At 40.3% G+C, this 16,269-nt stretch overlaps 1 protein-coding gene across 1 annotated transcript in view; it reads right to left on the bottom strand.

Moving 5' to 3' along the window:
- Positions 1-16,269, bottom strand: part of LOC143930694 (uncharacterized) — a 67,632-nt gene that overhangs the window by 3,941 nt on the left and 47,422 nt on the right. The window contains exons 5-9 of the mRNA XM_077455231.1: positions 16,091-16,151; positions 14,963-15,009; positions 8,580-8,655; positions 5,010-5,081; positions 2,201-3,790 (exon numbers count right to left, since the gene is read on the bottom strand). Of these exons, the coding sequence (XP_077311357.1) occupies positions 2,201-3,790; positions 5,010-5,081; positions 8,580-8,655; positions 14,963-15,009; positions 16,091-16,151 (1,846 nt within the window). The remainder of the gene's footprint in view (positions 1-2,200; positions 3,791-5,009; positions 5,082-8,579; positions 8,656-14,962; positions 15,010-16,090; positions 16,152-16,269) is intronic.

Below are 16,269 nucleotides of genomic sequence, written 5' to 3' on the forward strand. Positions count from 1 at the left end.
GTATATACTGGATTTTTTTAAATAAAGAAGCTCCTTTTCACACCATGACACAGCTTTAAAGGATAAGTTCACCTTTGGGAACATGTTACATAGTCCACCCATTTTTAGGCAAGAACATGTGACAGTTTCCCAGTGCTGAAGCAGCTCCTCCCTTCCCTGTGGCAGTGTATCAGTACAGGAAGAAGTTTTTGGTACTAGCGGTCCCTTTTCAAAATCAGCCCACGCGACCGCGTTATTCATTCACACCTGTGCGTGAATGAACAAGTCCCAACATCCTTTGCGGCTGTTAGCTTGTATTTCTCAATGAACTACCACAGTGCGGTGGAGCGCTGTGGTAGTTCACCTATTCCTGTCCGTGCATCTGCCTGCCTGTACGGGTATACAGATATAGTGACAAATCTCAAGACCTGCATAGCATCTGCTGATTGCTGGTGCAATGCTTTTCAGGCTCCAAAAGAAGAAAATAAAATCGTTTTTTTTTTTTTTTTTACCTAGAAAAAAAAAGAAGTCTTTATTATGTTCTTAAAGGCGAACATATTCTTTCAAAGTTCTACTTTTGAAAAATATGTTGAACCCGAAAATTACACCATTTTGAATGGAAACCAGTCTAAGGTATTAGATTGTGAATGTTTTGAACATTTGTATTAATGTTTTTTTTTTTCCAGATTCTTAATGTAGTGTTGCTATAAAATACTTTATACTGCTACTCCTATACATCGGCCCAGAAACAAGGGAGTTCATTGCGATTCTTGATGGCTGAAAACAGTAAGGTCAGTTTTTGCCACAGTACTGTATTAACAGTGACTCAAGTGGCAGGACCACAGAAAATACCCCAAATTGATTATATTTGGAAATGTAGACCCATTTTTGGCAAGAGGAACAACTTGGACTTTTAACTCCAATTTTCATAGTATGACTGGCAGCAAAAACAAGGGAAAAAAGGAAAATACTAAATTTTCGACGGAAGTGTAATTTCAGTGATGGGTTTTGCAAGCACGGTGATGGCATGCTAAAAACTGTATCCTACAATATGTTCAGCTCTCCTGTGCACAAGGATACTATATACAGTAACTACATTCCTTAGCCACTTAGTGGAAACATGGCAGGGCCCAGAAAGGAAGCACATTGGTGCTGTCAAATAGTTTTTTTTGTACTGCATAGTCTTTTACAATGGTTCAGAATTGGCAAGACCCCATTTCAGCGAGGTTTCAGTTTCATGCATTATATCTTTTAGATTCTGTAGTCCACCCCTATTTATTATAGTTCTCATGTAGTACAGTTTTCATGAACCTCAATGATAGTCCCAGGCATATCCAATACCCACAGGGTTTATACAGCCTAAGAGGGTAAGTGATAAAGGCATTTTGGAAGGTGTAATTGACAGACCTAGTCTCTTTGCAGTAAGCCATTATCTATAGCAGATCCATAGTACAAAACCTAGTAATAAGAGGTACCCAGTCTGGGACAGGAAGCTCTTTATTGCCTATAGCTTTTTATGACTGCTAAAGCCGGGGGACAAGGCATAGGAACACTCAGGGTGCACCATAATGTGGATATTATTGGTGCGAAATGATATATGGGAATTTTAGTGACAAAGTGTCCATTTCTAATCATTTTTGCCTTTGTATGATGCTGGAATGCTTTGAGGGGTTTCCTCAATCACCGTTTGCTGCATATGTCACATGCTTGATCTAAAGTGTTCGGGTCAGTGATCATGCAGCTGACTGTTGTATATGGACTTCTGCAGACGTTCTGACACTAATGTTTTGCTTTTAATGTACAGTCACTTATAAGATGTGTGCCATCCAAATTTTCCTGGTTTAACACTGATACTAAATAACATCCCCTCCCGCCACCTGTAAGATCAATCAAGTGACTGAAGAGCCGTTTTTATGGTGAAAGGAATCGCTGGCTGAAAAAGATGACAACTGAATGATGCCTGTAACTGCAGGCATCATCCAGATATCACCGTTCAAAGTCGATGAGAGCTTTATTCTCCTTTCGACACTACATTGCACGCAAGGGAAGCTGCCTGATCCCAACTCAAACATTGCTTGCATTTAAAAAAATTTAAATTATCCCATTCGTGTACACAGTGTTGCATTAATCTGTGTCTATATTTGCCTGGAGTTCAGATCTTAATAAAGTTTTGGCCAAATTGTTCCCTTAAAAAAATAAAACTGGGAGTATATAATCATACCTTGTAAAATCCTCATGCACTGATCCATCCATTGGTCTTGGCCCTCTTATTGGCCCTGGATGCATCCGCTCATTTCCAGGTCTTTCCATGGCTCTTGCATTACCCTGTGGCACCCATTCATTCATGGAGCCATCTGTGGCCCGAGCACCAGTTGGGTATGGCCGATTCATAGGGCTTTCAGTGGGGCGTGCAGGTCTAGGATACATGCCATCTCCACCATCTCTTGGGTACATGTGATCATTATTAGAACCATCCATTGCTTTTGTACCTCCTGGATACCCTCGGTCAACCATGGAGTTTAGCCCAGAACGTGCACCCCTCGGGGGCATTCGAGTATTCATGGGAGCACCCATTGCTCTTGGGTCTTTTAGCTGCATCTCTTCATATCCAGGATCTTCCATATTTTGTCCTGGTCTTGGGTCCATCCTTTCATTCATCGAAAAGTCTGTGAGCCGTGCAGGATTTGGATGTATTCTTTCAGATAATGGGCCTTTCATGAGCTGTGCCCTTCCTTTCATTGGACCTTGCATGGCTCGGAAACCTCTTTGAGGCATCCTTTCATTCATTGGCCCTTCCATGCTCCGTAATTCTTGTGGGTGTAACTTTTCATTCATGAAGCCTTTACTTGCTCTGGCATTTCTTATGTTCAACTGGTCATTCATAGACTCCTCCATGTATGGAGTATCTTCCATATAGGCTGCTTCTCTTGGATGTCCCCTTTCACCCATCTGTGTATCCATGGGCCTTGTATTTCTTTGTGGAATGCGTTCATTCATAGAACCTTCTCTTGGATACATTCTTTCATTCATACTTTCATCCATGAATTGATGTGGGTCTTCACTTACAGGTCCTGCCATAAACCTTGAATCTCTAGGGTTCATTCTTTGCCCCATGGGTCTTCCCATTGCTCTTGCAATTCTTGGCTGCATCCTTTGATTTACAGGACCTCGGAAAGAACCAGCCATCGCTCCTCTACCACTAGGGTTAAACCTGGGGGGTTCATTACCAATAAAACCCTCTCTATAAGGTAATTCACTATTCATCCTGTGCTCAGCTGCTTCTTCTTCTTCTTCCTCCTCCTCCTCTTCTTCAAAGGCAGGATTATTCATTTTATTGCGTGGAAACAATGGTAAAGGGTGAGCAGAAGGATCATCATATTGCATATCTGATGAAAAGTCTTGTGATTGCATGGCATGCATTGGGCGACCCCTTGATCTCATATCATAATCCATGCCTTCACTTAACATCCCAGGGTCTTCAAAAGGCCCTTGCATCTCTCTGGGTGCACGAGCTGGAATGCTCATGAGTGGCCTTGGTGTAGGGTCATGGAAGCTTTCCATATCCGGATGGAAATCTCCAGGTCTTCGTAACCTCTCAGAAGGATACAGAGGCTCTTCCATATCCCCCATGTAATGTGTGTCCTGAGGCTCAAGTGAAGGTAAGCGAAGATCGTGATCACCTAGTATATTTCTAGGGGCAACCCTTGCTCCCCTTGCATCAAAATCATCCAGGCAGTCATCCGATCTCATTGGTGGCATAGGCCGCCTATCACGAGCATCAAAATCTCCAAAGTCATTTCCTTGTTCATCTCTGCAAGACACATTATAGTTTAGTTTTATAAATTGTAACACTTTAGAAAATAAAACATGCCCCTTTAATATTTGAAAGTGGAGTTCCACTTTTTTCCAGTTTATTAAAAGTCAGCAAAAAAAAAAAAAAAAAGAAGTGTAGCTACTGACTTAATAAATACTCGCCTGTCTCAGGGTTCACACTCTCCCCTCTCCATAGCACCTACATTGCAAGTGTGGGCATCCCTGCTGCATAGCTGGGTGCGCACTGCACATGCACAAGTCGCGCTGTGCTGTCCTGAATGGCTGAGCAATCTTCTGGGACCTATGATGTGTCCCAGAAGATTGCAGGGAAAGAAGGGGTGGGTAGGTGGGTGGAGGATAAAAAAAAAAAAAAAACGAGTCGCCTAGGTGGCGCAGGTGGAAGTGGGAGCTGGGTATCTGTCAAAACTAGGTACGCATTCCCCACCGCCCCCAAAAAGAAAAGAAAAAACAAATATATGACACGCCATGTCAGGGGGCTAGGACTTCTTAAAGCTAAAGTTCCACTTTTAGGTGGCACTCCGCTTTAACCCAAGTATATTTGATGCATGCAACAAATCCGCAGTTTTATTTACTGGTTGCGGATTTTACAACATATTGTCCCTGCACAGTAATAATACATGTATCTTCAGGAAAGTAAGTAAAATCAAGCAAGTACTAGAAACAAAGTAACACACCTGTTGATTAGTTCTCGTATCCTGTAGACACTTGGATGGATCCTAAATTTTAGCTTACAGTAGCACATAGGTTTGACTTTTGTCTCATGCCTAAATTCTCCCTGCTAGGTGCAGGGACTGGTGCAGTATCAGCATATCATAAATAGCAAAAGTAGACAATAAAATGTAATCCCACACTCTTGCACTAAAATCAATAGCGTTAATTCATAATTTAAAGTATAGCTCATTGATGGTCAGGAGCACGGTGTGTAGCATGGATGAATTTTATATAAAGGCTAGTGATTTTGGTGGAAATGTGCATTTCATCTTTCTTCAGCTGTTACTCTTTAGGAAGTTATGTGATGCTAAAACCCAAATGAGCTTTCAGTTTATATGAAAAACACGTTAGGTGCATGAAAACAGGTGTGCTAAGTGTCACCATTTGTTTTATTGCCCATCCCCATCCCAAATTCAGATTGTGTGCACTTCAATAAATACTTTGCACCTTCCCTGCTCTACATGCCACCTGCAGTAAGTGCCTACCTTAGTAGATCTCCACCACTATTCAGAGCTCTTTTCTCTTCTTCCGTTGGAGGCAGATCTATGCCAACATTGCTAGGGAACAAACAGAAAATTAAGAAAAACTATGTGTTTATATATAAAATGTAGCCAATGTAGCCAATATATATATATATATATATATATATATATATATATATATATATATATATATATATATATATATAAAAATAGAAACAATGTCAAAATTGCATTATAAAAAGAAATCTCTGGCCCCATATTTATTCAATGCTGAAATCCAGAAAGCTCAGCTTAAGGTTCCATTCACATTAGCGCATTTCAAAAGTTCCAGTGCCATTTTGATCTGACGTTACGTTCTATGGATCAGAGTCGCATCCAAAGTCGCACCAAAGTAGTGCAGAAAACTTTTCAAAGTCACTACGACTAAGTGGCACCGATTTGAATGAGTGCCACCAAAAAGATTGGGGTGTGACTTGTCATGCGACCTTGATGTTCAAACTCGCATGATAAATCACACTAATGTGAATGGAGCCTTACAAAATTTACACATAAACCGACTAACGCTTAATGCACACAGGCAGCTAAAAACAACACTCTTAAAGGCCTTTTTTAAACCTGTCCAAACGCATGTAATAAGCTATCTGACTGAAGCACAGTTCCCTCCTAGACCTGTGATCCTGACCCACAAACACTTTGGAGCATGAAGAAGTAGTTGTACAGCAAACATTCTAGTAGCTGTTTCATCCCCAAAAAAGCTCTATGGAGGGCAGCTTTACACTTGTGCGGCCCTGCGAGCTGCGTTTTGCATGGGCATGGCAGTCCATTCATTTGAATGAGCTGCTGTGCCTCCTGATAACACAGGGGAAAGGTCCTTGCTCCATTTATGAAAACACCACCTGCATGGAAACAGCAAGTGCAGTGCCCAGTGCACCCCAACGCACCTCCTGAGTGGCAACACGTTTTTCTGTGCGGGTGGCTGCAGAAGCAGGTGAGGTCCCGCAGCAGCAATCACCCGCACAGGTGTGAACCTAACCCGAGATTCAGCACAGATCTAGATGCACTCAATTTGTATAAAACTCAGATTAAAAGTTAAACTTCATTTTAAAATACAACCCTTCCCCATTCAAAAACATTTAAACTGGGTTTAAATCCAAAAGCAAACATTATACTGCAGCTTCTTAGTTCTTAGATGTGATGGCTGCATTCATTTTTTTATGCTATCTTTCACTTTCACCTGGTGATCTGGCCAGTAAGTCTGTTGTTCTTCAAAGGAACAAGCCCGGATTCAGATGTAGCAGTTAGAGGGATGAGGCAAACCATTTACTACTGCTGACAGAGGTGCTTACAATGATTAGCTTTTATTTATTAAAACATTTACCCCAAAAAGGGGAAAAAAAAAAAATGTTTGCTATAACTGCTTAAAAAGGTGTTAGCTGAAGTTTGGCTTCAATTTGTTAGTGCGTCTAAACACTCTCCTTCCCTCTAGGTTAACAATGTTGCTGTCCAAAAGGTGTCTGTTGCGCCTTTATCCAGAGTGGGGGTGGGGGGCACTCTAATTCAGGTGGTGTGTTACTAGCTAGATCATCAGGTGAAAATAGAGGGTAAAAATCCTAAAAAAGAGAAAAGGAATGCAGCCACTATATGTAATGATCAGTAAGCTCTAACATATTACATTCTTGATGTATTTATTACCGCTTTAACCACTAGCCGACCAGCCGCCGCAGTTATACTGTGGCAGGTTGGCTCAGCAAATCGCAGTAGCTGTACACCGCTCCTTTAAGATAACGCAGCAGGCATGCACACGCTCCCGCATCGTGTCCCAAGCTGACGCAGGCACGATGACCGCAGGGCACCCACTCCCCGCGAGTTCAGTGGAAGTGAAAGCAAAATTGGCTGCTTACCAAAATTTGTTGGCTTTCAAATCAATGAAAAGCCAAACACCACTTTTGAGGTGTAAACCCAAAATTAATCCACACTGATTTTAGCATCCTCACACACTCACGGCTCCTCAACTCCTCATTATATGGGGGCCTTTTTTAGTGTTCCATCACCTTTTCCATTCCACAGCAGTGTGCTATGGAATGGAAAAGATTCTAATAACTTTTGGCAAGAAGCCAATTTTACCTTCACTTCCACTGGGCGTTTGGGAGCCTTTGCCTGCTTAGCGCTCTTTCTTGGAGTCAATTTGGGACGTATAATCTGCTTTTTACACATTTGTAGACTTCTTAGTTTTATTCACACATTAGTTACTTATATCGGAATTGCTCTATGGACTGTTTTGTATCACTATTTGTAATCACACACTTATATTTTTTGTTTGATTATAGCAAGCGCTGCACTTATGTGTAAATATAGTTTGGTATCTGTTGACCTGTGCTGATAGCTATTTTTTCTCCAACAATTCAGATTTTTGTTTTCAATCCTTATTATTTACTTTACAGTGAACTCATTATGTTCATGAAACCAGTGGTGAGATGATTTGAACTGTGACGTGGTGCATTATCCTGCTGGAAGGAGCCATCAGAAGATGGGTACACTGTAGTCATAAAGGGATGGACATGGTCAGCAACAATACTCAGGTAGGCCGTGGTGTTTAAACGATGCTCAGTTTGTACAAAGGGGCCCAAATTGTGCCAAGAGAATATGCCTCAGACCATTATACACCAGCCTGAACCGTTGCTGCAAAGCCGGATGGATCCATGCTTTCAGGTTTACGCCAAATTCAGGCAACTTTTTTTTAATCTTCTATTGTCAAATTTTGGTGAACCTGTAGGAATTGCAGCCTCGGTTTCCTTTTCTTAGCTGACAGGAGTGGCACCCGGTGTGGTCTTCTGCTGTTGTAGGCCATCTGCTTCAAGGTTCGATGTGTTGAGCGTTCAGAGACAGTATTCTGCATACCTTGGTTGTAACGAGTAGTTATTTGAGTTACTGTTGCCTTTCTAGCATATCAAACCAGTCTGTCCATTCTCTGACATTACCAAGGCATTTTCGTCCACAAAACTGCCACTGGATATTTTCTCTTTTTCGGACCATTCTCTGTAAACCCTAGTTAGTTGTGCATGAAAATCCCAGTAGATCAGCAGTTTTTGAAATACCTCAGACCAGCATCAACAACCATGCCATGCCATGTTCAAAGTCACTTAAATACCCTTTCTGATGCTCAGTTTGAAATTCAGCAAGTTGTCTAGATGCCTAAATGCGTTGAGTTGCTGCCATGTGATTGGCTGATTAGCAATTTGTGTTACCAAGCAATTGAACAGGTGTTACTAATAAAGTGGCCGGTGAGTGTATACACAAATAAGATCATTTATATAAAAGCATATCTAAGGTCCCTTTCACATGGGTGCTGTCCAGTCCAATCAAAAAGCACCTAATCTGACATTAACCAAACATTACTAGTGCATGCCTTTTTTATTGTCAATTATTGATTCACCGCCAGTAAATATTTGCTGAAACTTTCAAGTCACATTCACTGCCTTATTCATATGTCCCCAAGTGTCTATAAGAAGACGTTGTGTATATTTACTTTTTTTCTCTTACACACAATGAAAATACAGAGAAAATTGTTCATACCTTCGCATAGGTCCTTTAATTAGATCCTCAATGTAAACTGCTCCTTCAATTGGATGCCCACGGGAATTCGCAAAAGCTAAAACACATGTCAGCATTAGTTTTTTGTGAACCATTTTTACATAATTAAAAAAAAAGAAACATTTCTCCTAATTGTAGTTGGTGAGAAGTGATTTACCGATATATCAGCGCTCCCAAAGACCTTCAAAAATTACTAGAATACATTAAAAAAAATCATGTGTACAATTCCTAATGCATATTTTCCACAAAAGTAGCAAGTACAGAACCAAAAATATTTACACCCACAACAATATGATGCAATGCTGATGTGGTGCCTATATTTGAAAAGGGATCAAAGTCTTTATTAAATATCTACAGGCCAGTTAGTTTAAAATAACTGCAACGTTTGATAAAAAGACCACAGATTTTTGCTAGAAAAATATATTTTAAGCAATAGTCAGCATGGATTCATGAAAGACCAAAGTTGTCAAACAAATCTGATCTCTCTTTATGAGGAAGTAAGAACTTCGATAAGGACAGCATTTTACACCCTTTCCCACATGTGGCTAAAGTGTAAGTTAAAGTGGAATTCCAGCCAAAAACATGCATAAAAGAATAGGTTCATCTTTATATATATATATAAAAATAAAAAAAAAGGAAATGCACATTTTTCTTTGCAAGTAAAAAAAAAATGTGCATTTTATATTTTTAGTTTTGGGAGCTTGGAAAGCATTGCACCAGCAATCAGCAGATCGTGGGTGCCACGCAGGCCTCCCACAGGTTATCAGTGTAAGCTGTCTGCCCTGTACATTGTATGGCAAGTTTCACACTGATGGGAAGAATCAATGAACTATCACATCGAACAACAGCGCCATGGTAGTTCATTGAGAACTACAAAACGAAGCTACAAAGAAAGTCGTGACTTACAGTTCATTTATACACAGAGCACTGTGAATGAATGACAGTCGGACGTGCCACGTTTCCTTTTGATTGTGGCAGCGCGTGTGCGCGGGGTGGCAAGGTTGGCGGGAAGACTATCCCCTGCTCACTTCCAAAAGTTTTGTAACATGTGACTGAACTAATGCTTTAAAAATGTTCCCTCTCCCTTGTCGCTACCTACCCTGTGTAAAAAAAAGTGTATACTTACCTGTTTTTAGTCTACTCCAGTCACGCGATCCCCTGCGTCCATGAGTGATGATTGCAGGAGAGAGAAGGGAGCATCCAACATTGGCTGGGAAATCAGGAGCTATGGATGTCACCCAGGCTCCCAGGTCCCTGTTGGCACTCCCTCCTCAACCCCGTGTGGTCACATGACCAGACCAGAGTGGATTAAAAATAGGCAAGAATACACATTTTACACAGATAGCGGGAGGGAACAATTGTCAGCCGCACTTGTACTGTGGCAGGCTGGCTCCATTACGTGAAACGTACATGTACAACATTTCGAGCAATAGACACAGGGAATGCCAATCAGTGGGTCCACAATCTTTTCCCAGAGAGGCAGAACAGCGATCTGCATGTGTAGACAAGGCAGATCAACATTCTGACAGGGGAGAAGATAGAGATCTTGTGTTCCTGCTAAGCAGGAACACTGATCTCTGTTTTCATCCAGTCAAAGCAACCCCCATGCAGTTAGCAAGCACCAGCTAGGCACATAGTTAACCCCTTCCCTGCACATAGTTAACCCTGTCCCTGCCCCTGTCAATACAGTATCAGAGAATATTTTTTTATTTTTTAGCACCGTTCACTGTAATATCACTGGTTCCCAAAAAAGTGCCAAAATTCTCAGTTAGGTGTCCGATTTGTCCACCGCAATGTCGCAGTCTAGCAAAAAAATCGCTGATCCATTACTAGAATATAAAATTAAAGAAAAATGATATAAAAATATCCCCTAGTTTGTAGACACGATAACTTTTGCACAAACCAATCATAAGCTTATTGAGATTTTTTTTTTCTTTTTTTTTTTACCAAAAATATGTAGCAGAATACATATTGGTCTAAATCGGGGATATACAATTAACGGGCCTCCAGCTGTTGCAAAACTACAAGTCCCATCATGCCTCTGGGTGTCATACTTGAGGCTGTCAGAGTCTTGCTATGCCTCATGGGACTTGCAGTTCTGCAACAGCTGGAGGTCTGCTAATTGCATATCCCTGGTCTAAATTGATGAAGTAATTGGATACAAGAAATTTTTACAATTTTTATAATAATGAAATAAAAACCGCAGAGGTGATCAAATACCACCAAAAGAAAGCTCTATTTGCTATTTGTGGGGGGGGGGGGGGGGGGGGGACAAATTTTATTTGGGCACAGCATCCCACGACCACGCAATTGTTAAAATAATGCAGTGCCGTAGCACAAAAAATGGCCTGGTCATTGAGGGGGTAAAACTTTCTGGGGCTGAAGTGGTTAAGCTTAGTTAGCATTAATCCAAAATTCCATTATAAAGTTAATAGGTTTAGAAAATTCAGTTTGTAACTGGATAGGAATAAGGGGCTAAAAAAACGTATTTAAAGAGTAATGAATAATGATTCATACTCTAAACTCTGACACTTCTTTGTATTAAAAAGGAGGTATAGACAACAGATAGGCACCTTATTTTGCCCCTGTAAAAACCAGTTCACAAAAAGGATATCGGGGGGAAACTGGAGAACATGCAAAAAAGGGCAACCAAACTGATAAGAGACATGGAGAAGCTCAGCTGAGGAAAGATTAGCTGAATTGAATCTTTTCTCTCCTGAGAAAGGGCAATTAAGGGGGTAATGATTGCCATGTATAAATACATAAGTGGTCCATATAGTGCAGAGATTGCGAACCTTGGCACCCCAGATGTTTTGGAACTACATTACCTATGACACTCATGCACTCTGCAGTGTATATAGTTGAGCATCATGCGAAATGTAGTTCCAAAACATCTGGGGTGCCAAGGTTTGCCATCACTGATATAGTGTATGTAGTGTAGTTATTCACTTTAAGGTCATTACAAAGGCTCTCTTTGTCTGGAGGAAAAGGGATTCCATCTACTCATACAGGAAGATTTCTTCACCGGAAGAGCTGTGAAAATGTGGCAAAGACTCCCTTAAAGTGGAAGTAAACCCTCCTATCATTTTCAGCCAAGGAAGCTGCCATCTTGACCTCTGTTTAATCTTCAACTGCCATGTTGTTGCACATGTGATCAGTTATGACAACAGCCATTGGATGGTTTAACAGTTTGGTTCAGAGCACAACCAGTGTGACAGTTACATTCCTGGCATGCCAGGAATGTAACTGTTTTTTTTAAACTGTTAATTTAATGGGTTTACTTCCACTTTAAGAACTAGTTCTAGCCAGGGAAGCAGATTTTTTTTACCGTTAGGAGCAAAGGGGTTAAAACAATGTTAATGCATAAACACAATTTTGCAACTCTGACCATGTGTTAGTAAATCCGTACATATTATCACAACTACTTTGTGCGTCCAGGTAAATTATTTTTTTTTTTCAGGAAAAATCGGGCTTTCATTTGCTGGTAAATGGTAATGGATATCTCCTAAATTGTTTTAATAATCAAAAGGAAAACGGCCAAAATAGTAAAAAGAAAAAAATATATATATGTTTTAAATTTAGCTGTATGTTTCTTGTTCCTACCATAACCCAAAATAAATTCTCCTTCCCCAGATGATCGCAGCGATACCATATATAATGTATATTTGTTGTTTGTACCTGTAGTACAGTACAATAGTGTGCATTTTGTTTTATTTTTTATCCTACCTAAAAACACACCAATCTTTTAATCCTGCCCAAAATATACTGACCATGACCTTTGACTCTTAATTGACCCAAAGACTAACCCTGGCACTGACCCTAGATTTTTTTATTTTTATTTTTTTACACACACACACACACACACACACACACACACACACGTTTCTCTCTCTCTCGATCGAGAAGCAGGGGTGGGCTTCCCATGACTGATCACCGTGATAGCCTTTCAGAGGCCATCACAGTGATCAGGTGACCTGGAAATGTGAGTCTTCCTGATCTCTGTGCAGGGAGCGCGCTGTGTGAGCACTTCCAGCACAAGAAAATATGCACATATGTGGCCCCACAGAAAAAAAAAAAACATGCAGTAAGGCCGCCTATATGCGTACTGTAAGCTGGAAGGGGTTAAAAAAAATGCAAAGTATATTTTAACATTGCTGGAGCAAACGAGACCATGCTTTAAAAAGGGATTTTTTACCCTCTTCTGGATCAACTAGGGGTATAGGAATCTGTATATAGAGGTTTTCTACTTGTGTATTTATTTTCTGTTGGTTGAACTAGACAGACTTGCTTCTTTTTTTCAACCCATGCAAAATATCACCCACAACTACAGTTGGTAGGGTTTATACATGATAATACAATATAGAAACAGCATGTGCGCATCACCACCCAATATGCACCACTTGTTCCAGGTCAAAGATCCACCAAGTGGGGAAGTAAAGGATGGCAAATGAACCACTGCAAGCAAAACGACGTACCCATATGTCAGTACTTTGACACTAAATACCGGGGTTAAGGCAGCAGCTAGCGGCTATAACCCAGTATTTTCGAGTAGCGCCCACATATTAAAAAACAGTGTTCAAACCACACGTGCGGTATCGTCCCGATCGTTAGAGCGAGAGCAATAATTCTAGCCCCAGACGACCTCTGTAACTCAAAACTGGTAACCTGTATACATTTTTAAACATTCTACGGGCGGTCGTAATTTTGAAGCGTGAAATGTTGGGTATCAATTTATTCAGCGTAACATTACCTTTCACAATATAAAAAAAAATTGGGCTAACTACTGTTGTCTTTTTTATTTTAAAAGAAAGTGTATTTTCTCCAAAAATAGTGTGCTTGTAAGACCACAAATACTGTGTGACAGAAAGCATTGCAATGACCACCATTTTATTTTCTATGGTGTTAGAAATGTATATATATATATTAATATATATATTAGATGTTTGGTGGTTCTATGTAATTTTCTAGCACAAAAAAATGATTTTAACTTGTAAGCAACAAGTGTAAAAAAAAGAGGCTCGGTCCTTAACCACTTATATGTGCATTGGCCGGGTGGGAGCCGTCTACTTCTGATAGGACGTTCCTGAACGTCCTTCAGAAGGAGCGGGATCGTGCGTGCCCGCGCAGCGGCGCGATCCCGATGTGCTCGTGTCACCCGGACACGGCGCATCTCAGATCGGCAGGAGGGCTCTGTGATTGGACCTCCTGATCACATGACGGCCGTTTCCAATCACGGCCGTCATGTGATGTAAACAGCCGGTTGGTAGGCAATCAGCTCCTCCTCTCCTCACACAGAAGTCATCGCTGAGGAGAGGAGAGCAGATCGCTGCAGCCGGCTGATGATCATTGAGTATGAGCTGTTTTTTACAGCTCATACTCACTGATCATCAGTCTAGTGTAAACACACAACACACCACACAGTATAAACACAATGTCCCCAAATAATAAAAACACATGTCCCTAATAATAAAAACATGTCCCCCACATGTGTCCCACTAAAATCACATGTCCCAATCTGCACACATGTACGTGATCACCTGCACACATATGTACATGATCATTTGCGTACATATGTCCGTGATCACACAAACCATTATACACTTAACGGATTTTTTTTTACCAAAAACATGTAGCAGAATACATTTTGGCTTAAATTTATGACAAAATTTGATTTTATTGGATTTCTTTTAAAATAGAAAAAAGAAAATAGTTTTTTTTTTCCAAATTTCCGCTTTTTTTGCGCTTATATCGCAAAAAAATAAAAAACGGAGTCATGAATAAATAACACCAAAATAAAGCTCTATTTGTGCGAACAAAATTATAAAAATTTAATTTGGGTACAGTGTAGCATGACCGCGCAATTGTCACTGAAAGCGCTAGAGCGATGAAAGCTGAAAATTGGGCTGGGAAGGAAGGGGGCGAAAGTGCCCTGTATTGAAGTGGTTAAGTAGTTAAGGAATTGTACAAATGACTTATTATATAGTGATTTTAGAAGGTTTTTGAAAGCACCGATATAGATAGGGGTTATGTTAGTGAAATCGTTGCACTAATATATAGTTTAGCCTTTGATTTTGCACTGCTGTTTGTGTTCAATAAAGATTTAGGAAGCAATCGAGTTACCAGCATTCTTTCTGCAATTTTGATGTATGGGACACCATAGCCTGAGCACCGTTATTCAGCTCATCATCCTATAAACATGTGGTAGAGCTTGGGTGAGTTTTTGTCTACATAATATATACATTTAAAATTGATAAGATTCCCATGTAGAGCTGGCAGCTAAAGCATTGACAGCTACCTTTGTTTTTCTAGGCATGAAAGAGACCTGCAATGGAGGTGAAAATAGCATGGATCTCAATCACACTTACCGGTAATTGAATGTAGGGGTCGCCATCCATCTACATCTATCAAGTACCTGAAAATGACAACAAAGTCGCATTTAAAACTAGTCAGTGAACTAATTTTGTCTGCTCCCTTTTGTTTTATTCAGCTAAAATGTTGGTTTATTTTGTTAGAAAGTGTTTTTTAATACATTACAGAAAATCTAATTGTGTTTTGTGTGATCTGCAGTACTATCTTAAATTATCTTATCAAGCTTGACTAGGTTCAATTTTGCACTAAAGACTTCTGTCCTATGTTATGGAGATGAGAAAAGTTCTCTGGCCTTAAAGGGGTTGTAAAACCTCAAGGTTTTTTACCTTAATGCATTCTATGCATTAAAGTGAAAAACCTTCTGTGCTGCAGTGACTCCAGTTAACTTTTTGTGGTCTGTGTCCTTTTGGAGACATTTCCTTTACATTATGCCTTGAAGGCCCAACATGAACTGTGCGAAAACCTCTAGAAAGTGAGGGAAATACTGCCGCTTAGACAATTGTCACAAGAACCGGTCTCCCCAAGGGAAGATTCAAACTCGCCTGTTCTGGTGACAACTGTAAAAATCATTCATGTGCTTTATCACTTCCTGTCCCAGAGAGAAAATGCTCTTCCTCTGTAGTGAGCAATTTCATCCCATTGACAGGAACTGGGATCACTAGGGCGAAATGGGGAGGGAAAAAAAAAAAAAATAAATAAAATAAAAAAACACCCACCACATCTAAGGACTGTTAAATTAAATATATGAAAACTCTGGTTCTGGGCTTAAATAGACTGTAAAACATAACTCCAGGGAGAGTAAAAATCCTCCCTTGCATAATGTTGCCACCAAACTGCAAGGCTTGGATGCTTATTTAAGCCTGGGGGATGGAAAAGCAGTTTTCCTTGACGAATCCTCTATTCCAGCAGCTGCCGGCTCTCTCCTTCTCCCTTAGGCGACAGTGGTGGATTGTTCCATGGCAATCTTGTGTTCAGTGCAGGTCTATGGACTAAACAAGCATTCAACCCTTGCAGTATGTGGGGGCAGCCCCACTTCAAGGGAGGATTTTTATTTTGCCTGGTTCAGCTTTAACTGTAAATGAAAAAGAAAACTGATGCATTTTGAAGAACTATGCATTATTTACCTGCAAATTAGATATCCTGTCCTGTTAATCCCAGTTGTGCAGTGGACACCAATTAGTTTATCTGCCACAAAAAAAAAAAAAAAAAAAAAAAATCATGCAAGATGTTTAGTTGATGAATTCAGTAGTTTTTTTTTTTTTTTACATGGCAACACTTCTAACTGCTTGAGAAACCGAAATGT

The sequence above is a fragment of the Lithobates pipiens genome, unplaced genomic scaffold (genome assembly GCF_037356315.1).
Source record: "Lithobates pipiens isolate NorthernLeopardFrog02 unplaced genomic scaffold, aLitPip1_a1.2 Scaffold_25, whole genome shotgun sequence".
NCBI classification, from domain to species: domain Eukaryota; kingdom Metazoa; phylum Chordata; class Amphibia; order Anura; family Ranidae; genus Lithobates; species Lithobates pipiens.